Raw genomic sequence first — 24,094 nt, forward strand, 5'->3', positions numbered from 1 at the left:
GCAAGACATCAGGGGCAATGACAAGCGGCAGAAAATTCCCAACAAGCTTCACCAAATACGGGCTAGAGCTCATTTGAAGGTCTACCCAGGATTAGCCAACACACTGCCTCCTATTGTTGCTGTTCTCCAACTCCCATCAGTCCCAGTCATCATGGCCAATGGTTAGAGATTATGGAAGCTGTACTTCAACAACATCTGGAGGGCACAGCATTCGATACCTCTTCTGTAAGTCATGGTCCCAGAATATGTTATTGTTTAGTCGTTTAGACGTGTCCGACTCTTCTTGACGCCATGGACCAGAGCATGCCAGGCACTCCGGTCTTCCATTGCCTCCCACAGTTTGCTCAGACTCATGTTGGTAGCTATTGTGCTGAAAACCCCACATTGGGCTACCCTCTAACATATTTCCAAGCGCTACCTACATTTGCCAAGTGTACATTCATTGAACCCGACAAGGATACTTAGGACACAGGTGTGTTGTTTAGTCGTTTAGTCATGTCTGACTCTTCGTGACCCCATGGACCAAAGCACGCCAGGCACTCCTGTCTTCCACTGCCTCCCGCAGTTTGGTCAAACTCATGATCGTAGCTTCGAGAACACTGTCCAAGGACACAGGTGTACCTTACATTTAAAGAAGAGCTAACTCACATTTAAAGCCCATAGCTCCCCCCCCCCAAAAAAAACATTATATGAATTGTAGTTTCTTAAGGATAGTGAGGGATAAGCTAAAGTTCCTAGGATTCTGTTGTGGAAGCCATGTGCTTTGAATGTATAGCATGGATGTTTCCAAAGAGCACAAAAATGGCAGGGGTGTATATGCTATTCCTTGGGTACCTCTGGGCTCCTCTACTGTAGTGGTGAATGAATTCCCCCAAAGTTGAGTGAGCAACTTTCAACCACATTTGTAAAGGGAGAGCTAGGGCAAAAGGGGAAGAAGGGTGGTTTGATGGGGATAAGGAAAAGACATAGAAGCTCCCCATTCCCTCAAGTGAAAGGGCAAGACGGGTTTGTACTGAGTTCAACGGCTAGTTCTCCACCTATGGGTGAATGGATTGTGTTGTTACCATAAAAATTCCTAATGCTAATCATTCCCAGCACTGAACTTTTCTTCTTTTTATCCCCCCCCCCCAATTGCCTACTTTTTGGCGAGTGTTCCACAGAGACCCCAATATCTCTTTCCTGGGTACAGTCAATTTAAACCTCATCAATGTTTATGTGTACTTGGGACTTTATGTGTGTGGCATTTTGCAATTACTTACATCTTATCAGCCATTCTGTTGCCCAGTCACCCAGTTTAAAGGGATCCTTATGGAGCGGTTCAAAATCTGATTGGGATTTTATTATCCAGAACAATTTGTGTCATCTGCAAACTACGGAACCCCCTTGTTCACTCCGGACTCCAGGTCAACCCCCCCCCCAGCTGGAAATTGCAACTTTAGGTTTCCTGAGTTTTCCCTTCACTGAAATTAATCTTAGCCTTCAGGCTTGCAAACAGCTTTTGTATATAATGGAAATATAACTAATTCCACAATAATCCACTTGAAAACACACTAAAGCTGTATTACAGTGATAAAATGTTGATGTCAAGGTAGAGCAATTTGGAATCTTGGTGATAGTCCAGTGATCTTGAATTTGTAGACATTTTTTTTTAAAAAAATACAAATACGCAGGAAATAAAGTGTATCATAGAATCATAGAGTTGGAAGAGACCACAAGGCCCATCCAGTCCAACCCCCTGCCAAGCGGGAAACACCATCAAAGCATTCTTGACATATGCCTGTCAAGCCTCTGCTTAAAGACCTCCAAAGCAGGAGACTCCACCCCACTCCTTGGTAGCAAATTCATAGAATCATAGAAAGCCTGGATTCAACCAGCCAGGTGCACACACAGAAGCTAGCTCAAGGGCTCCCTCTAGCAATGGGGCTTTCCTTCCTCCTCCTTCTGTGTCCTACCCCCAAATATGCCCTGAGGGTCCGGAGAACTCCCAGAATAGTGTGAAGGGGAGAAGAGGAGGACCATGCCATCTGGCAAGCAGAAATGCTTGTGCTGACAGAATGATTATAAGACAGTGACATTGAACTCCTCCCTATAAATGGAGTTTGCCAAAGAAATAATAATAATAATAATAAATAATAATAATAATAAATAATAATATATTTATACCCCGCCCATCTGGCTGGGTTTCCCCAGCCACTCTGGGGAAGGATATTAAAATACAATAATCTATTAAACATTAAAAGCTTCCCTAAACAGGGCTGCCTTCAGATGTCTTCTAAAAGCCTGGTAGTTGCATTGCATTGCAATGTTTATCGACCAAACATAGGGCTGCCTCTGAAGATGGCTTGGAAACTTCAGCTGGTGCAGAATTTGGTGCCCAGGTTGCTCACGGGGGCAAGACAGTTTGGGCATATTACACCAATCCTGGCCTTACTGCACTGGCTGCCAATTAGCTTCTAGGCCCAATTCAAAGAGCTGGTTTTGACCTAGAAAGCCTTAAACCGCTCAGGACCGCAATGCCTCAAGGACCACCTCTCCCTATATAAACCGATCTGGACTCTGCATTCATCATCCGAGGCCCTTCTTTGTGTGCCTCCTCCATGAGAAGTCTGGAGGGTGGCAACAGGAGAACAGGCGTTTTCTGCAGTGGCTCCCCGTCTGTAGAATAATCTCCCCAGGGAGGTTCTTCATTATACATCTTTATGCACCAGGCAAAAACATTCCTCTTCAACTAGGCCTTAATATTCTATGGCCTTTTAAATGTGTTTGTGGGAGGGGGCATTATTGTTTTATTTTCAACCATTTATTTTGTGCTTTTGTCCTGTATTTTTATTTTGTGAACTGCCCTGAGATCTTCGGATGAAGGGCTGTATATTAAACACATACATACACACATACCGGTACATACATACATATACGGGAAAGAAAGCATGATTAAAATTGATTCTAACATAGAAATCTGCCTTTTAACAAGTCCGATCAGCAGTCCACCAACCTCAGCATTGTCTACAATGACTGGCAGAGGATTTGCAATCCTACCTGCAAGGACTAAACCTGGATAGGGCTTTCAGCATACAGCATACAGCAGAGCCTCTACCACAAAACAAATTCAAATTCAAATTTTATTAAACGGTCACAGACCAAAACGACTCATACAACTGATCAAAGAAGGATAACACATGGATAAACAGAGGACAATTTCAATACAAATTAGACCATAACAACACTGTAAAGGACATAAATAAAACTAAATATTCGCATTCGTCTGCGTATTGACATTGGAAAGCTCTTGTTTCCTGCGTCTAATAGCAGCTACGCAGAATTTGGCAACATTGATCGTAATTTCAGAGACCTTATCTTCTACCAAGGCTCTCAAACGTTGGGATTCTGGTTCATTTTTAAGCTTTTGTAAGGCTGGGGCGATAAAGGTTCAGCGTAGATCCTCGTAGAGACTGCAGTGCAGCAATACATGCAAATTTGTTTCCACTTCCGATGAGCCACATGGGCAAACATGTGACTCATACGGTTTACCCTCATATCTACCTAGCAACAGCGCAGAGGGCAACACATTAAATCTGGCCAAGGTAAAAGAATGTCTATACTTGGGTATTTGCAATTTTGCCAGGTAATTTGCGAATGAGAACCCTCTCCCAAAATCTCTTATTGTGGCGTATTCTGCCACAAAACTATCAGAAGTTTTGTGGGCACTTACTAAGTGCTTAGGTTATAAAGTTCCAGTTAGCCTCCAACTGACAGATACTGTATCCATATGATAAGATACAAGAATCCAGGACAGCTGATGTGCACAGCAATTTCACACAACTAACCCAGACACAAAATAACACTCTCAGGGTCTTAACTCAAGTGAGAGGTGCAATCAAAAGAACATTATCAGCTCTTTTCCTGCCCACACGAAGGCAAGCACTTATTGATGACCACACCAAATGTTGCTGTGAAAGACAGATGATAAGTGAGCTCATCATAATTCCAATGTTGAAGAAATCAGGTTTAAAGGTAGCTCAAGAGAGTATGAAAAATGGTATTGCAATTGGAGATGCTCAGATGTGACTAACATCACAAAAGACGGAGACTTGCACAAAGACGAGACTGTATATTTCACAAAGCCACTGTCCTATATGGTGTAAGACCAGTTTGCATAAGTTGCACAAACAGCCCCTAATAGTAGGTAATGCTTCTATCATAAAAAATTCTCTTTATACCTAGGCAATGCAACCAGTAAATATCAATTGAACCTATGGAGAAGCCAAAATAGCAACCAGCTTAGAGCTCCCTCCCCACTTCTCTTTGCTTGCTGCCAAGCTGGGAAGGGCAGTGGCAGAGAGTGAAAAGTGTGGAGAGCAGTATTTTCCCTCCCTCCCTCGCACACATGGTGTCACCACAGGGGGCCGCCTTGTTGGTGCTGGCCCATGACAGGGCCTTCTTGGTGATGGCTCCCTGTTTGTGGAATGCTCTTCCTGGAGAGTTGTGCGTATCTCCCTCATTATTAACATTCAGGAGGAATATGAAAAGATCCCTTTTAAGTAGAGGGACTGTAGGATTCTCCTTTCCGCACCACCCACTTTAAAACTCCCTTAGTAAGACAGAGGGAAGAAAATGGGCCTGTGGGGAAAGATTCCTTCTTATCAGGTCCTCACCATATGCCAGACAGTTGATCACGTGAAACTCAAGAATAGATTTTGCATAATGGGACTAATTATCCTGTTATAATATCTGAACAAATATCAACTAAAGATTTCTGCCAGGAAACTGCAATTAGCAACTGGAGCTATCAATTATTATCCCTTTAATATCCAAAAAGACAACACAAAAACCAGAGCCCACAAAAAAGAGGACTAGAGAAGATGAGATCAAGATTGGAAATCCACAATTTAACCCTGATTCAAACCAAGAAGCATATTAAAATCTATCCATTGTCATAGATTTGTCAGAATAACACAGTTTAAAGTTGTATAGTTCCTTTAGCACAGTAATGAACGTGGATGCTAGTAATGTTTCCAGATAGAGGTAATGTTATTTCTTATATAAATTTGCACAAAGCTAATGAATCTCAAATTTATTTATATGTTTAACATTTTCAAAAAGTGAGATTGAGCTCACCTGGTGAGATTTCTGAGATTTGTCTAGTTCTGGTGGAGGTTAAAAAACAGAAAAGAACTACCGTATAGAAAATCTGTACAGGCAATTAGAACAAATGTTAGATACTACTCACACTAAGCTACAAGTGTGTGCGATAGCTATGTTTATATAAAGAGATCCCACCATGTCATCCCTGTTTAGAAATGTATTGTTTCTTTTCTTTTTTAAATATATTTTTAATTAAAGATTTATTGAATTACAAAGGTGTGTGCGGTGTCTCTCATATTTTAACATGTATCATTTTTGCAAATCAGTTTCATTTTCTAAAATAATTGCAAGTAAGTTCTACAAACAATCAAAATGATCTACTACTTACCATAAAAAACACGTGAAAACGAAACAAACACAAAATAAAAGGTTATATTGTCATTGGAAAACAAGACCGGTTCTAATATTTTCTATCAATCATGCTTATAGGCATACAATAAAAGGAGAAAGGGTATTTACTCAACTTCAACATGAAAGGCATCTCCCTTTTAAAAATGTAATAGTACATTCTTAAACATATTGTTCACATACTAAAAACTCCCAAGGCATTTCTGCAAGGTTTCCTGATGGAATCCTGAGCATACCAGCTTCTATGTACACATATCTTCAGAATATGATTTCCAAACTCACCTTGAAGTTGTTGCCTCCTTTTTTTGGTTGGGATTTAACTAGAGATACCCCTTCTCCATTCCACCCACCCCAACCTCAAATTAGGAGTGCGCAATTTTGGATTAGATCTATCACATATCCACCAGATTTAGCTGAACATCTGCCACATTCATGAAAATGGTATGCAGAATTAGTTTATTGCGTGTTCGTAAAATATGTAGATTAGGAGCCATTCACATACCTGGTATCCTTGTTAATAATTAACAAGTTACCCACCTCTGCTTTATAGCATTGGAACTATAACCTTGTGACTTGACCTACTGGTATTGACTAGGGGTATGCGTCAGCAATGTGTGCACCCCAAGGGGAATTGGGGTGATTCGGGTCCTGATCTCACATTCATCAGGCCAGATTGCATCATTAACAAGGTATCACAAGGTGGAACAGGGAACCCATAACTTCCAAGTTGCTCTGCGGTCTCATTTCCCCCCAAAAAACCTTGAATGTGCAACCTATTTGTTTGAGCTTCATCTAGGGACACTTCCCCTGTGTCCAGTTTTCAATCTGATCGTCCACAAATAAAATTGGGGAGGGAACATGATTTCTATTTTCTATCACACTAAAGTCTTCCTTTGCAGAACCACTAGATCTATCTTTTTGAAAATTGGTAGGCTTCGTCCCCTCCAAAAGCATGACCAAGCATGCAATTTGCATTCAAGTCTATCAGGAAATTAAAACATTACAGAACTTTTCTTTGTTGAAAAATAATAATTTTTAAAGGTTCCCTGCACAAAACCCCCTAGATGGATCTGCATGAAATTTGACATTCTTAATTTACCCTGGGAGGGCTCATTTGCTTGCAAATTCCATCTACTTATGTGAAAAGGGGAAAAAATGTTATAGCTATTCTAAACTCCTGAGTTTTGGATGTAACAGATCAGATTCAGACCCAAAAAAATATTAATAGAATGACCAGAGCAGGTCCAAAGCAGATTGGGCTGCTTCCAAATGCTACAAATACAGATATAAAGCAAGTCTTGTGGTTGTTGCACATACAAATTTAATAAATTAAATTAAGTTTTAAAATCCCTAGTATTGATTGCAGTTGTATGAGTCTTATATGCATTAGCTGATTTTTACTTATGCCATACATTTGTACTTTATGTGCTTGACAAGCAAAATGGCAGCTTTGTTTACTGGGCTTTAATACACAAAGCCTTACATTCTCTACAAATGAAAGACTTCCCAGTAACTGCTGCAGGTGAAATTAGTCAATTCAATGTAATGTAATGTAAATTGAACTCCATCTTAGCAGCCATTCACAATCCAGTGTCAAGGAAGCAAAAGCTCAGGACATTCTATGTAGTGTCAAATGCAATATGAGAACAATACCAAATTCCTTTGGGTGTTCTGCAAATAAACAGGATGTATTAAACATTGCCTCTTGAAGACTTACAGTGCTGTCAACATAGGCTTCAGTCCATACCACGTCGTGCTCTTGATCGATCACTTTGGGTCGACTAAGCACATGGAGATATTCCATAACGTTTTCCTGAACATCGGCTAGAGTAGATATCTGAGTGAAAAACCCTGCGGAAGTTCAAAAGACACACACACAGAGAAAAACATGAGGCCATGCAGACAGAGGGAGTGTAGAATATGCATAATAATTACACTCATCTTGTCTTCTGTTTGCTCTGAAAGAAATAGGGGGGAGTGGGAGGGGGGGTGGACTTGAAGGAAAAAAATTCCGAAGAAGCCTTGTCACGCATTAATTTGTGAAAGCACAAGTCTGTGAAATGATATGTCAGTCCTGAAAGGTTCCATTCCTCAGAGTGTTATACACCATTGCACAGGCTGTCCTAATTTGTTTGGTTCCAAGTCAATTTTTCAGCTTCAGGATAAAGTAAAAGTGGAACAAGTTTGTTCTTAAAGGTAAATGCTTTTTAAAAAATACTGGGGATCTATTAACTTTTTAGGGCCTCCCCCTCCCCCTGCCCCATTCCAAGTACCCAGCATCACAAACATAAGGCTGGTATTGTAAAAAAAATGTCTGGTTGTATCCAATTCTAGCTCTTCACCAAAATACAGAGTTCCAAGCACCATAATTTCTTCTTCTGCCCACTGCAGTGGCCTGTGCAGTCCATAGTTGTCCACTGAGCCAGAAAGGAACTAAATAACTCTAATGTACTGAGAGTACTATGTGGACTGCATCACTGGGCTTAGGATGTGATCCTAACTCATAGTTTATTGTATTTTAGGAGTAATCCTAACCCCCAATCTACAGTGGCAGTTGGAGCTTGTATCCCTTCTCTCGCAGAGGGGCTCGACAATGATTGAAATCCCTGCTGTGACCACTGCAGGATGTGAGCTATTGTGAAGCCAGCGCAGCAGTGGTAGCCAGAGTAAGGTCCCAAATAGTGTTTTCCAGGGCCAACAAGTCAATTTGCTGGAGAAGATCCTGATCTCAGCCTCTCTGCTGTGCCAGCCAGAAACTGGCAAGGTTTGGGGTGTCTTGATATGGTTCCACTGCTCTGAGTGGCCCAGTCCTCCTCTGTAGGATTGTTCATGCTGATATTTTGAAGACTTTCTTTTGGTGCATTTCACTAACAAGGAAATAACAAACCTGGATAATTAATTAGTGAGCTCCTCCCACAATATTATGTGCATCTGTTGATATCTGGCACAGTACATATACAAATGCATATGCACATACATGTTTTCAGGCACTCACGTACACAAGGACAGTTCAGAGATTACTCTGAACATTTACAGAGGGAGAAATAGGATCGCTGACCCCCCCCTTTACTTGTGTTTGACAGAATGTCTAAAAAGATTACAAATGCATGTATGAGAATGATGGTATTTCCAAAATGAACAGTCAAATGTGTGGTTGGGCACAGATAGCTTTTCCTGATTACCGTGTTTCTCATATTATAAGACATGTCTTATATTTATTTTTTCCTCAAAAAAACACACTATGGCTTATTTTCAAGGGATGTCTTATTTTTTTTCTCCTCCTCCTGCCGCGGCCAGCATTGCTGCTGCGCCTATCACTATGTCTTATTTTCGGGGTATGGCTTATATTCCTTGAATGCTTAAAAATCCTGCTATGTCTTATTTTATGGGTATGTCTTAAAATATGAGAAACAGGGTATATGTACAGCTTTTAAGCAGATGGGCTGTTTAACTCATTATGCCAGAGATGTGAGAATGGGACCAGTGGACATGAATGAACAAACCGAGCTCATTCAAAAATCATATATACACACACATATATGTAATGTAAGTTCCATGTTCTGAGATTTTTGTCAATTTTGAGCATCACATTAGTCTCTGCACAGAAAAGAACAGCTGTGAAAAAAGACACATCACAGCACTTGCAGACATTATTACAGCAAGGAAGCTTGAGGGCTAACCACACATATTGCAAGCAAGGCACAGACATGGGGAGAAGAAGAAGAAAGCCCAATGGTTGTTTTCCCTAGGTGAAGTAGCTTCAGGAGCAGGAGCAGGAGTGGAGAACTGACACAGGGGCAAGGGTACTTGAAATGCTGAATGAGGTCATCCACTCGTTTGAGCAAAATTTATTTGTTTTGTTTATTAAACCATTTACATACCCCCTTTCACTTTAAAAGCACCAAAGCAGGCAAATGTGTGGGTGGCACCCAACTCCACTACTTATTTCCATCAGCCGCAGGTGGGGCAGTGGGAGTGCAAAGTCCATGCCAGGATGCAGTAACGGTTGGGAGGAGAGCCATCAAACTGAAGCTCAATCCATACAAGGCGGAGGCAATGTAAGTGGGTGGTTCACCTGCCAGGTAAGTGGTGTTCAACCTGTTCCAGAGGGGGTTGCACTCCTGCTAAAGGGAACGAGGCTAAACACAGCCCTCTAGGCCTCTCTTTCTGCCCCGTGGGCCTCTTCCCCAGGTCGCAGCCCCTCCCCAGCCACATCCCCCTCTCCCCAGGCCACACCACTCACCAGCCTTGCTTCACACCCTCCTTGAGTGTTTTTGCCTGGCTGGAATGTATCCTTGAACTCTGATAATGACTTTTGCTTGCCTGGATGGAAGATAGAGAGGGGTGTGTGAGAGTGTAAGTAGAAACTAGTCTGGTGCTCAAAGGTAAAATAAACACCTGTTGTTATGTCCACTTTTGCCTCTTGCCCTGCTGCCCACCGTAGGCATGTGATCTCTAGGAGTTTTCTCCAGCCCTGCACTACATATTCAGGTTGATACCCTGGGGGTGCTCATTGATCCATCTTTGTCATTGGGAAGACAAACTGCCTGGATTGCCATTGGGTACACTTGGGCTGGTATGCCTGGTACAGCCTTACCTGGGAAGGAATAGCCTAGTTTCAGTCACCTATGTACTAGTAATCCCCTACTTGGTTTATTGCAATGTGCTGTAAGTGGGGAAACTGTTAGAGGTCCAGAAACCTTCATCAGTTCAAAATCAGTTCAAAACTGTGAGACTGATAACTGGGGAGGGGAAAATATGAGTAAAACCCTTCATCGTCTTCACTGGCATACAGTCCATTTCCAAACCCAGCTTGAAGTGTAAGGATCATTTCTCCACATCTGTATCTATCTAGACCATAAGATCTGCAGAGGTCCTTATCAGTTTCCCACCTAGTGGGTTTAGCAGATTGCTACAAGTGAAAGGAGTGCAGGTGGCGCTGTGGGTTAAACCACAGAGCCTAGGGCTTGCCAATCAGAAGGTTCGAATCCCTGCGATGGGGTGAGCTCCCATTGTTTGGTCCCTGCTCCTGCCAACCTAGCAGTTCAAAAGCACGTCAAAGTGCAAGTAGATAAATAGGTACTGCTCTGGCGGGAAGGTAAACGGCGTTTCTATGCACTGCTCTGGTTTGCCAGAAGCGGCTTAGTCATGCTGGCCACATGACCTGGAAGCTGTACGCTGGCTCCCTCAGCCAGTAACGCGAGATGAGCGCCACAACCCCAGAGTCGTTCGCGACTGGACCTAATGGTCAGGGGTCCCTTTACCTTACAAGTGAAAGGATCTTTTCAGTGGTGACATGCCAGCTGTTGAATGAGCTCCCTAGAGCTCACATGGCACCTTTTCCATGCTAGACAAAGACCGTCTGATTTTTTATGCTGTATTACTTTTTCTTGTTACTTGTTTTTTCTGCCATTAATTAATTTTAACTTTTGTATTATGTTTTAGGTTGCCTAGACATCTAGAGCTACCAATAAATATGGTAAATAAATAAGTAAGATGGATAGTAAGCTGCCAGGGGACAGTTTGGAACAGAAAAGCAGTGAAAAAAAGAACTAAGTGCTCCCATAACCGCTTTTCCCTAGAAAAAAGTCAGTGCCTGCTTTTGTTACACTTATGCAGGTAGCATGCCATTTCATCCTTCATTGAAATGTGTGAGCCATTCTCTGCAGAACATCACAATTTAGGATACTACAGCAGTGGGTCTCAACAGCCAATCTTTTAGTTACTTCTTGGTGATATAATAGCTTAATAATAACTCCACAGGTTCAACTGCCTCTTGCCACCATTTTGTCCCTGCACAGACTGATGTATTGATGAATTTTCTCAACCTCTTTCATCAGTGTTATGTAACGTGTGAGGCACATGGTGTACAATTAATATTTAAATAAACTAACATTAAAGGGAAGGGACTGTCAAATTACTATAGTGAGGTAGACTATTTTCTTAAAGACTCGCCTAATACTGGCTCTTTTGTTTGTGGCTAACTAAAACATTGAAGTACGCCTTTGTTTTCACAGCTGGCAAGCTTTCAGTTGTAATTGACTGTTGAGGGAGAGGCATGGCCGAATCCTTTAAAAGTTGGCAAGCCAAACCTTTGGAAAATGTTACTTGTGCATCTGAAGATCTTGATAACAATTTGCCCCTTCTCCTGCTAGGAAGATAGTTGAAAACTTTCATACACTATTCTGTCGCGGTTTTGGGGTCTTGACTGTTTTAATGTATTTAAAATGGGCTGCTGCTCTGCCTCATTAAGCCTATGCTCCCTCAAGGTATGGCCTACTTAGGTAGGAGCAGGAGCTGGTGGTGGTCTCCTTCAGTGTGTGAAATTCCACCATGAACCAGTTCCAGAGAAAGGATTTCACTATCCACAATCAAGTCGGCTGGAAATCTTTCAAACACCCTCCATCTCTGCTGTGTGCTTCCAAGGAGAAAATCACCAGGAGGAAAATTGATTCTAGGGGCAATGACCTCTATGACAGCTACACGGTTTGGCTTACCCATCCATGCAAGAATTAAGACTGCAGTGCAGTCCTTCTGAGACTCCGCAGAGAGGCACTGCCAGGTCTCAATCCTCTCTTGCTGATATTATCTTTCATTCTCCTACCCCACAAAAAAAGAACCCAGCAGTGCTTCAGCTGATAAGCCTACCCTGATAAGGATACCCTCCATAAGTGAAAGAAACTTGTGCTAGTGATGTTGCTGCAGCATCTATAGGGATCGGGTTCAATTAACATGACATGGAGTAGCAGATAAATTCATGTTGCTCTTGACAATCTAAGCAAACCGACAATAAAAGATTCTGCTGACTTACACTAATTCCTTTTTCCTTTTTAGCTTTGGAATAAATTTCCCAGATTTATGCAGGTACAGAAAGAGGATTATTGGAAGATTTTGTTAAAAGATTTCTACCTTGCCTTTTGACCCCAAGATGGCTCACTACCATAACTACAAAAGACAATGACAACGTAACAATCAAAATCGATAAAACAATTAAAGGCATCAAGAGAATCTATTGAAATCTAATCTAACAGCAGAGCAGAAATCCAACACTAGTTTTGTTGAGCCCAAATGTGTTGCACCATTAGAATCAGGAGTATATGCTGTCAAATTGCCCTAAACCCTATTGGTTTAACCAGTGAAGCAAAGGAAATGTTGACAATCTAAATGAATAGTGGTTTGTTTCTGCTTTAGTTTCACTCACATGACTCCTCTATCGAGTTGTTACCAGAGTGGTGTGAGACTGGAAGATGTCAAAAAGCAACACCTTGTACACCCTTCTGCTAATATATCAAATGCCTAAAATGCATCCCAGGATATTCCAAGGCATGGGTAGTTTATGTGATGTGCCCTATAAGTTGTTGGCATCCAGCTCCTCTCAGCATGGCCAAAAGCATCTTCAGGAAATCTCTTTGGCTGCCCCTGCTCTAGGGCATTGTCTCATAAGACATTGTATTGGAAACCTTAGACAGGACTACTTCACTCGATCTCAAGATTAAATACTGAAACATTTGCTTAGCAACCTTCTAGCACAGGCATCCCCAAACTGTGGCCCTCCAGATGTTTTGGCCTACAACTCCCATAATCCCTAGCTAACAGGACCAGTGGTCGGGGAAGATGGGAATTGTAGTCCAAAACAGGGCCGAAGTTTGGGGAAGCCTGTTCTAGCATATTTCCAAGTGCTTCCTACAATCATTAAGTGTTTACACACTAAACTGGCAAGGAGACTTATCTGGGGGCTTTTAGCATGGATAAGGTCAAAAAGGAAGTGATAAAGAAACCATTAGGATTACAAGAGCGTTCTTTCAAAGACCACAGAAATATGGTGCAGAGCCATATATGCTATTTGTTCTTGGCAACTAACAAAATTCTTTATTTTCCCATTTATTGGAGATTGGGCTAGTACATGCCAAATTAGAAGAGAGGAAGGAAGCCACCTCCTGATGGCCCTACTTTCTGAATGGCTGTGGTTAGATCTTTATGAAGCATGGGTAATGTACTGTCTGAAAAGCTAACATGCTTTGTTGTTGACAAAACTGACTTTTAAAAACTTGCTTCAAAGGATTCTTACACAGTGACTAAGACTAAATCCTAGAGCAATATTAGCTGATTAAGACAAGTCTTTCAATTGAGTAATTTCCATCAGATGGGCACAGACAGCGGTTACAGCAATAATCCATGACTAAATGGATGGACTTCAAGTGAATCATTAGAATGTCATGTGGTGCGAACACACGCAATAGTGGGAAAACTTCAGTACATGAAGCGATGACAGAAAGAATCGTAGCTTCACCAGAGCTTTCTATCACTGCGCTGCGATTAGGCCACAGCCAACCTGACATGTCTGCACATAGCATAAACTGAAGCTCCATTCCTGAGTAATACAGAAAGTAGCTCATTCCTCTAACACCCTCAGGGTCAAAGTCCACAAGTGAGAAAAGGGCACTGCGGTCCACCTATTATCTGTGCCCCAAACCCTGTCTACTAACTGAATAGAAGAAAGCTCACATCCTGTTACAGGGTGCTTGGCGTTCTCTCGTGGTAACAGAACACAATACAGAAGATATCATTCATCTTTGCCGTAAGATATTCATTGCTACATTATTTCATTCTACACTATAGAACTGCTAGATTTCATTTATTTCCAACTTCCCCAGTGTGCAAGGTAGATTAACATAAACATTTATTAAAACAGCACCAGTTTAAAACAAACAAAATACAAAATATGTTCTGCGGACTAAGAGAAACAGATCAGGCACACACCTTTTAAATATCCATCCTAAAAGATGTATCAAAAGGGGAAGGATTTTGCCAGCCTTCCAAAAACTGCAATAATATTTTGTTAGGGTACAATATCCCACAGAGCTGGAACCTCAACAGAAAAGGTCCCATTTCTCCTGACAATCTTGCTTCCTAAAAGGAAGCATTAGCCAGATATATTGGGCAGATTCAAACAATTCTTTGCATGTTTATTTAGTCCCACTGACTGTGTTCACACATACATACTGTATGCATCTTAATCTTGTAATCTTGTAATCTTAATGAGGGTTTCCTGCAGGGAGAGGTGCTCTTAAACCTCAGTACCCAAGCTATGCTTAACTTCGAGAAAAATCCAGCACCTTGATTTATTCCTGGGGACAGTTCTCTGTATCACAGAGCATATTGGGAAAGTTTCTGCTTTCTCACTACAACTAGAAAGAGCTCCTGCCATCTGTACTAGTCTTGCACAGAATGCATTACAGTAGGTATGAAGGATGGTGACCAAATGAATTTGTTTCCTCTAAAAGCACTTCTAGTTCACTTTACAAGGTTAATTCTGCAGAAATAGTCTGAAAGTACTACCCTCTTGCACCCACCTGTGGGTTAGTGAAATACAGGTTTGTGCACAGATTGTGAGACCATAGAGTTAACTGAACCATACTGGGATGTGCTCCTTTAGCACGCCATAATTGGGATCACAGTTTAGTATTCCTTCAAAAAAAGAGTTAAATGAGAACAGAGAGGATATTACAGGGAGAAAGAACAGCCACATGGAAGGAGGAAATAAACATATTTTGCAAGGAAAATTAACAAACCTTTGTTGGCACAAGCCATCCACTTGAGGTTATCAGCAAAGGCAGCTTCTCTTCCTATCAAGTAGGTGAATATGCGAACCTGAAAATACAATGCTAAATTAATGTCTTTCTGCTATAGGAGTGTATTTAAAGGAAACACCTTAACCAAACTGATAAATGAGTATTAAACTGGTTATACAACACAGTAACATTAGATACAATCTAATATCCTAAACATATTCTACCGGAAATGCTCCACTGCTTTCAAGGGAACTTTATTCTGAGCATCAAACTACATATCACACTTAATGCATAAAGAGTGACTTTGTCCGTGGTTTTTCTTCAATTATACCTTCCCTTCCTATGAACAAACAGAAAATTGCTGTCCCTGCAGAGCTAAGACGGCTGGAAATAAAAGTTCCCATTGATATCAATGAGTGATTTAGGGTATCAGCCAAATAAGCTATTTATGCTCCAATCAGGCATTGTTTAACCAAATTACATCTCAGTTGATTTTTGTAATCACACACTATTCGGCATTTTCCACAAACTAAGAGTAAGTGCAAACTAGAACTTTAAGCTACTGAGTTATAGCCTGAAGTCACATGATACAGAAGTCTGTTCTATGGTTCAAAATATAGTAGACTGTTCTGGTCTAAAGCTTACATTTAATTACTACACAAATTATTACTACAGATGTGAAACATGAGATGACCTACTGGCAATGGCTCTGCCTCTCTTAACGCGTGATCATATATATATATTAATATGAATCTTCCCACAGTATAGAAGCATGGATACATTCTTTCAAACTAATTTCCCCACCCACACTACCTTGGAAAGAAAAACCGCAGAACAATCCAACACAGTCTTTGTTCACGAGGTGGACAATTAATTTAAAATACCTTGGAACTCCGCACCAGACACAGTTATATGAGAAAACCTGACACAGTTAAGGCTACAAAGGTCACATCATATTTAAGAAAGGCATACTCTCCATATTTCTAGAGACAGCCCTACTTTTGTTGCTGTTGTTAGGTGAAATCACTGACCCTGTTTCTGCACTTTGTGAAGACTCCATGCACTAAACTCCAGTCACTAAACTCCAGGCCTTACACTGGGTCAGGGTGGCCACTTACACAGAACAAAAGAGAGAGAGAGAGAGAGAGAGAGATCTAAAAGAGGGCAGAGATTTACAAAAATGACATAAGCTAATTTATGTATAAAGGTACAAAATCACAAATAATTACTATATTTTTAATAGAAGTACATTTCACCACAATGGGAAATACTGTGACCAGATGAGCTGTGGATTGGTCCCTCTGCTTGCCCCCCTTCTTATCTTTAAACTGGACTTAGACTGGACAGCCCTTCAGATAGAGGACTACTTCCTATGACTGTCCTATGACAGCCCTTCCAATAGAGATTTATCCACTGTGAAGTAGGACACCTTGCTCTTGGTGACCTGAAGAATGACCTCTGGAAAACATCTTAATGGCTGAACAGGTTCATGTGAGCGAAAGTGTCCTTTGAAGAACGCTTGCCCCATGTCATTTACAGCTTTGACATACTTTGAAATGTATCAGAAACAGGCTGGGAACTACAAGCCAATGTATTCTGTTCTAGCATTAGCCTTTCTTCTACCATGGAACCCAAGCCAGCGTACACGTGGTTCCATTTAGGCACTGGCCAGACCCAGATCTCCTTACCTTCCACAAGTTATTGTGGCCTCGTTTACTTTCAGAACACACCTTAGGTTCACTCAGTAATCACCTGCTGTCATTAGCATTGACAGAAACTTCAAAGTCAGCCTCTTTATCTAATACACTGCAGTAAGCCATATGGGATGTTACCAGTGCTTGGATAACTGAGGCCAGGCCATCTCTGTACAGGAGAAGGGTTCAGCGTCAATGCAAAACTAAAATGAAATTGTAAAGAAGGGTATGAATGCATTCACTGTACTCACACACCACCAGTCAATATAGGTCTGGATCATTCATCCTCCTCTACCAAGTCTATTGTTATCAAACTTGACAACATCCCTACTTCCTCCCCAAACCAGTTTTCGAAATCCAGTTTGAAATGAGAAGGATTGTTTTCATTTATTTATTTTGCATGCCCAGCTCTCATTACAGTGCCTTTATTTATCCCTCTCTCCACTTTTCCCTGGCCAAAGGTCAAGGTGTTTGGCTATGGAACTCAAGCGTCCCAAATGGAACTTTAATAAGAGAAATGGCAAGAAGAACCAGCTTCATTTTACACATTCAGCATAAGTCAATAATGCTTGGACATACCACCAGAGCCCCCCCCCCCCCGGGAAAGGAAAGGAAAAAGTACATAAATTGTTGTCAATGTTTATCTCTGGGAAGATTGAGCTAAGCTCTAAGCAGAGAATGAATCTATCAGATAGATTTATGCCTGATGGTTTCCTTTAATCTACACATAAGCAAAAAGCAACTATGTTCCTAATAAAAGGAGAACAGAGAGAAGGATAGACAAATGTGGCAACAGGCCAGAGCATATAAACTTAATTAGATGCAAGTAATCAACGTTCAACAACTGTGTATTGAAGACTGCTACAAGAAAAGGACATGATTTTTATCAGTTCTATGTGGAGGATGCTAAATCTTATTTTCCCATCTCCAACCACCACTGCAGAATGTAGACAAATACAAGTCCTAATATTTAGTGCCTAAGAAAATTTAATACTTCGTATTATTCATTGCCACTGAACTGCAAGGTGCAAGGTGATTTTGTGAAGCTCATCTTGCATATTGTTTGTGATGCAGCTAGTGACAAGAGTCACAATTCCCCAGACTTCATGCTGCACCATATTACATATATATATATTCATAGCATTCACATTGCTGTACCAATTTAAAGTATAAAGCAGCAGCACGGCCCCACTCTTCTGTAAACCTGGTTTGTTTTTTGCTCTTTGGGTACCTTGCCCTTTCTATATTTGAGTATGCATTTTTGCCAGACTTCTTCCTACAGAGACACATGCCAATAGGGCTTTTAACCATAGCTGTCAAGTTTTCCCTTTTCTCACGAGGAAGCCTATTCAGCATAAGGAAATTCCCCTTTAAAAAAGGGAGAACTTGACAGCTATGCTTTTAACTGTGTTTCATGGTTATCCCCTCTCTCTAGATCTGTTACCTCAAGAAGGGATATTTTAACAACAACAATACTCTGGGTTGCTTCCAACAAAATATAAAAACACAGCAAAACGTCAAACATTAAGGAAAGGCCTTCAAGGCCACTAGCCAAACTGACCTGAAGCAAAGGAAATGTTTCCAGTTCCAATGTTTGCATAAATATGCATTCATGTTTCATTTTGCTTTATCAGAATAGTTACTGCACTGAAAATCCACCTTTAACTGTGAATAGATTATGATTATTTAAACGTTTATCGGACTGCTACGGAAAATAAATACAGCAGTCTTTTGCAGTGTGATCAGCACATTTTAAGGGAAATGCCTGCTGTACTGATTTTCAGTGATCATACCACTACATGGAAATAGTAGGTAGATTATGTGGGAAATATGCACAAGTGTCACAGTATCTCTAATACAAAGTTAATGAGCAATCAGTCACACATGTTCTCCATTGATTTTTTTGTTGAGCCAAAGAAGCAGAGTTGTACTCTTAAACCGATTGTATAAAATTGCCGTCTACCCAGGCTGCTCCCCATGTGTAGCACATGACCCCGCATTACACAGATATGGAACTCAGGTGCTTGGGAGAGCAGCCAAAATTGAAATATTTTAATTTTCAGCCTTAAGCCTATGAGGCCTAAACGACCTACTACGCCTCATAGACATTATCCTCTGTGGGAGAGGAAGTATGCTTCGGCAGAAACATTAGTTTTCAGTTGTGAGCACTGCTTTATGTAACTTTGAAATATTGGGCCGCAAGCATATATTGCCTAAAAAGAAAAAGAAAATAACAATAATCCTGGCATTGTTACAGCTCTGCATTTGCTATGTTTGCAACTTTGATATGGAGGCCCTACAACCCTTACTGGCTTGTAGTGCTTTGGTGTTATGAGAAGCACAAATAATTAACAGTTGTCTTACTTTTTTCCACTTAGCATTTTTTTCTTGGCCGAGTCATTTTTATTACTGCAGCTTGCCTTGAGTTAGACGGCAGATTTATTTACACAGCCTTCTGTCCAAATCCCGTCTATGTGGTTTTTCCCCAGTTAACTTGCTACTCTTACAGGTCTGAAGGGTTCAAAGATTATAAATCACATTTATAAATGAGGTGTCCGGCTCCGACCTTTGGGAATATTTTGTGAGAAGGGAGAACAGCATCTTAGAAAGACAAATTCATTATTTAAATTTAATCCCACCCTTCATCCAATGAGCTTGGGTTGGTGTACATGTTGTCATGACCCCAGACCATGACTGTTCAGAGTCCTCTTACAACTGCATCCATGCCCTAGTATGCCCTGTGTCTATCCACAGGCACCAAAGCTCCCCTCCCCTCCCCTCCCCTCCCCTCCCCTGAGCACTGCTCAAAGACCTCTCTGCTGTAAGACTCTGATAGCTGGCCACAGACTTCCTGGAGAATCATGAGAGATTCCCACCGCTGAGAACCCATTACCTGCTTCTGCAGTCCACGGCTGAAGAAGAAACCATTCCTTTAAATGGCCAGGAGGCAGCACTCAGGCGATGAGTCTTCCAGTCAATGACTTCCTAGGCCTGCTATAAAACTCAGCCAGTTGCTGAGACAACTTAGATGTTTGTTCAGCTGCAAGAGAACTATCCATGGTCCTGAACCCACACCTTGATCATCTGAAGTGCTGACTGTTGCCTTTAACTGTTGTGTCTTGTCCTGCCTAGGGAACTGCTGACCTTCCCTTGCTTAGGACATCATCACTCCCCCGTGGTAAATATTTTGCATACAAACACTGTGATAGGTTGAAAAATAGTGTTTGAGGATTTGAACTCATGTCTCCCCAGACTAATTCAAGTGTTCTAATAATTCTTTAAAAAAAAACACAGTCCAGTGAAATGTTCTTGCGTGAGTGATATTTCAGATTAGAATATGACTATTGGTGCTTACAGGGCATATCCCTCTCAAGCTCACATTCAGAATGAGGGTAGTGCTTAATGCCCTCACTCTGAACTGGCTGCATGAGAAATGATTGTCCTTGTTTGTTGGGATCAGCAGGGTGTGGTTGCACTGTAGCAGTAGTCAAGAGGGACTGGCAATACTATTTATAATTTATTCAGTATTTATTTATGTGAAATATTTGTAAGCTGACTTTCAGGGTACAATCTCCCAAGGCAGCTTCCAGAAGTATAACAATATATAAAACATAATTAATTAAAAATGAGAGAGAAAAACCACAATAATTAGCGAAGAGGTACCATGAAGGGGAGTAGGTTGAGAAACAGTTTGCACATGAATGTATGCAAGTGCTTAATAATATTCGTCCCCCACCCCCACCCCGGTCTGGCATTAAAAAAAAAACCCAGCAGGTCTGTTTGGACAATGGTGAGCAATGCTGGCAAGCTGCCTTTGGCTTTGTGGGCAACAAGTTGTGCACACCCACTCTAGAAAGCATGTGATTTTCCTTTGTCAAGTGTCCTTCTCTATGTGTTGCTTAAAAAAAATGGAATTATGTCATTTGTCCTGCTGCTTCAGACGCAGCAATCTGGCAGTGGGCATTGGCTTCGGGGTAGCACAATCCTAAGCATATTTTCTAAGAAGAAAACCCTCCTAAATTCTCAATCCCTAAAAAAGCATGCCTAGGATTGCAGCCTCAGTTAAAAGATAATGCTATAGGATACAACCTCTTGCAGCTGACAGTGGAAGGCTCATTATTCCCTGTTGAATGTTTCTGGAGGCCCAAAGTCTCTGTGTGATGTGCAACAGCTGGCCAAATAATAATCTTCTCTACTTAAATTTACTAGAGGGAAAGGAGGGGACTTTGGCTTATAGCTTCCAGGGAAACAGAGACCTTTGCCTACAGCTGCAAGCCATTTCCATGGACAGTACTGTCTGAACAGATTTCCTTACTCACTTTTCTCCCAAGAAATGACTGCTGTCTTTATTGCAAATAAAAAAACCAAAAAATGACAGATCCATGTTAGACTTTATTTAGTTAATAGCAAAAAAGACAACCAAGCAGAAGGAGTTCTTTACAGATTCCTTTTAGAGACCCTCAAAGCACTTAAAAACAATTCACAAGTCTATAGAGTAGCCCTGAGTACCATGAACGGGCTTGGTAGACCTTTGATGCACTTATGCTTTTGAGCACATATTTTGCTGTGTACTTAAGAACATGAGAGCCAGCGCAGTCCAGCAAGCGCTGAAAGGAATTGTTAGATATCCTGCATCTATCTCTGTATCTGTGAGCAAAAATATACCAAAGATAGATACAGCCTATATCATATAGGTAATTGGCAGGTCTTTGGTCCTGTCTCAGTTCAGTATCCACTCGGATTGGTGTGTCAAAGGAATGGAACTAAGGGTGGAATGGTGCAAAATCAAAGGCGATTCAGTTGTCAGTGGCTCCAAATGAGTTCCAAAGGACAAAATATCAAGAGCTGCATACTTGAAGGGTGGGGGGAATCTTCTCTGTGGGTAGAGGACATTTTAGCTTTCAACCTGGTGGGTGTTTGACTGTCATCCAAAATAAGTGAATGACTACCAACTGGTCTTATATAGGAGCACTGCAGTTGGGAACAACACCACAGTGCGTCCAGAACTTCCCCATCCTATGGGATGGCTTCTATTAAGAGGGATTAGTTTGCACCCCCCTGCGAATCCATCTAATATACTGGCGCACCCTGTCTTTCAAACGCATAAGCATTTGGCACATGCTTAAACAAAAGGAATTGGCTGCAGTCCACCTCTTTGTCATAGTCTTTACTGTCTGCCCAGTTGGTGGTGGCAAATAGCTGTTGGGGTGCTGTCTGTAAGCAAGCACAGGCCTGCCATCCAATGCCTGTCTGAGGGAAGTGTCAGTGTCTAGGTTGGGATTTAAATCACTGGGGATATGTCTGAGCAATTTTAACTTGTTGTCACTTAGAGCTCCCAGTTCAAAATAATTTGTACGAATCAGCATGATCTACAGCCCCTTGTCCTGGCCAAGCCCAGCTAAAGAAGGCACATGTCTGATAGCTAAGTCTTTATTGACAAAGAAAGCACTTACGGCAACTTCCACGGTGCTGCAGATGCACACACACACACACACACACCTAGTCCCTCAGATCTGTGCCCTACAGAGAAGTTGCAGCAATGGTGAGACCCTTCCCCCTCTTCCAGCTTACATACCCTCCCCTGACGGGTTGCACGCCCATAAGCTGATTCTTCTCCTGCACTGAAGTTGCCACTGCTCTTCTCACTTCAAGCCCCTCCTGGTTCTAGAAGACAGTGGGGAAGGCAAAGGTGGGGAGTCTACTGACTCATCTAACACAAGAATAGCCTCTTCTTCTACCAAATCCTGCACTTTCTCAGATGGCCTGACACTTCCTCCTCCACCTGCCCTGGCTAGTCCCCTCTCCTGAGTCACTCCCCTGGTCCCCTGCTTCCACCCCACACACTTCGGAGCCCTGACAGTCCATCCTAGATAAAGGGTTGAATTCAACACAAAGGTAAGGATATCATTCCATCAGCACAAGCATTTCTGCTTTCCTGGCACAGCAATTTCCTTAAGACTTAAAAATTATCTGATAGTCAGTACCCACCCACCGCACCCAAAAAACCTTTTCTTGCCCCTCAACAATAGTTTCATAACACCTAGAGGAAGAATAAACAAAATAATCAGTGGAGACACATGCCTAGAAATTTAGTACAACAGGTAAAGGTAAAAGACAGATCCAGTAGGGAATAATAGAACCAACAAGGACTCCACACCGGTCTCATCCCAAATAAACATGTTTCAGAAAACAGTGAACTGAACAGATGAAGCTACCTTATAGAGCCCCAGTTTGCACATAACACTAAGCCAAACTATGACTTAACATGAATAAGTAAAAATGTAAGCTCCTAGAGCAGAGATCGCAGCCAGTTTGGTTATTTTCTGAGCTCAGTTATAGTTTGACTTAGCCTGGTGTCCAAACTGGGGCTAACGGTTTACCTATCTCCAGACAAACTGCAAGCTCTTGGCATAACACAGCAGTAGAAGAAACAGGAAGGAGCAAAACATGCTTGCTAGTTTGTGCTAAGCCATAGTTGGTTTAGTGTTACATGAAAACAAGCCTAATGGGTTACACCACTGGCCTCATCTTCTGTCTGCTTGGATTAGTAGAGGTCTCCAAGTAAATCAGGCAGAGACCTTTCAAAACCTTCCCCCTGGGATCCTTTAATCATATATGCCAGGATTTGAATCTGAAAGCTCCTGCATGCTACCACAGAGGCACTACAGAGGTCATTCCACACATTCTCTCAAGTGCAGGCTTGATTTCCCTTGGCCAGCCAGGTAAGAACAGTTTTCCTGGGTTGAATTTCAGGGAAGTTGCAACCTAAGCCAGAAACATGGTGCTTGACAAGCAAACTTCACTTTTCAAGCCAATCCTTCTGACCAGACTGCTTGATTTCTTAAGCAAAACCAGTACAAATACTAAACTTTGCAATGTAATGAATGTCTCCTGGAAGGAACTGCCTTATTTTTTTCATATATGGTTACACAGCCAACATTTGTTGGCCTCCAGGATTCCCAAAATAGTTCTTCAGTACCCACAACATCAATGTGGAAAAGCATTATCATGCATATTCAACTTGAGCACCCTCAAGAGATGAGGAAGCAAGAAAAACAATAAGGCGCTGAAGAATGTTTATATGACTTTCTTTATGGGTGTTTATAGGCCACTCTTTACCATGCAGTCTCAGGGTGTGGTTACATAAAGCTTAACACATGTGGCATCTTCCAGTCGGTGTGCAAAAAAGTGTGCCTTGACCTGATGTCAAAATATATACAATGCTGAGGCCAGATGCACCTCAGAGATGGTATTCCATAGCCTGGGGGCCACACCACTGCCCCACAGTGGAACTACTAGCAGGACATCTCCTGAAGATTTCAACATCTGAGCACGTTT

The 24,094-nt window shown here is 41.6% G+C and overlaps 1 protein-coding gene across 4 annotated transcripts in view; it reads right to left on the minus strand.

Annotated features, from left to right (window-relative positions):
* Nucleotides 1-24,094, minus strand: part of CACNA2D3 (calcium voltage-gated channel auxiliary subunit alpha2delta 3) — a 511,446-nt gene that overhangs the window by 179,906 nt on the left and 307,446 nt on the right. For all 4 annotated transcript variants that reach the window (XM_060271434.1, XM_060271435.1, XM_060271432.1 and 1 more), the window contains exons 12-13: nucleotides 15,063-15,141; nucleotides 7,208-7,341 (exon numbers count right to left, since the gene is read on the minus strand). In XM_060271434.1, coding sequence (XP_060127417.1) covers nucleotides 7,208-7,341; nucleotides 15,063-15,141 — 213 coding nt within the window. The remainder of the gene's footprint in view (nucleotides 1-7,207; nucleotides 7,342-15,062; nucleotides 15,142-24,094) is intronic.

This window comes from Zootoca vivipara, chromosome 2 (genome assembly GCF_963506605.1).
Source record: "Zootoca vivipara chromosome 2, rZooViv1.1, whole genome shotgun sequence".
In the NCBI taxonomy this organism is placed as follows: Eukaryota; Metazoa; Chordata; class Lepidosauria; order Squamata; family Lacertidae; genus Zootoca; species Zootoca vivipara.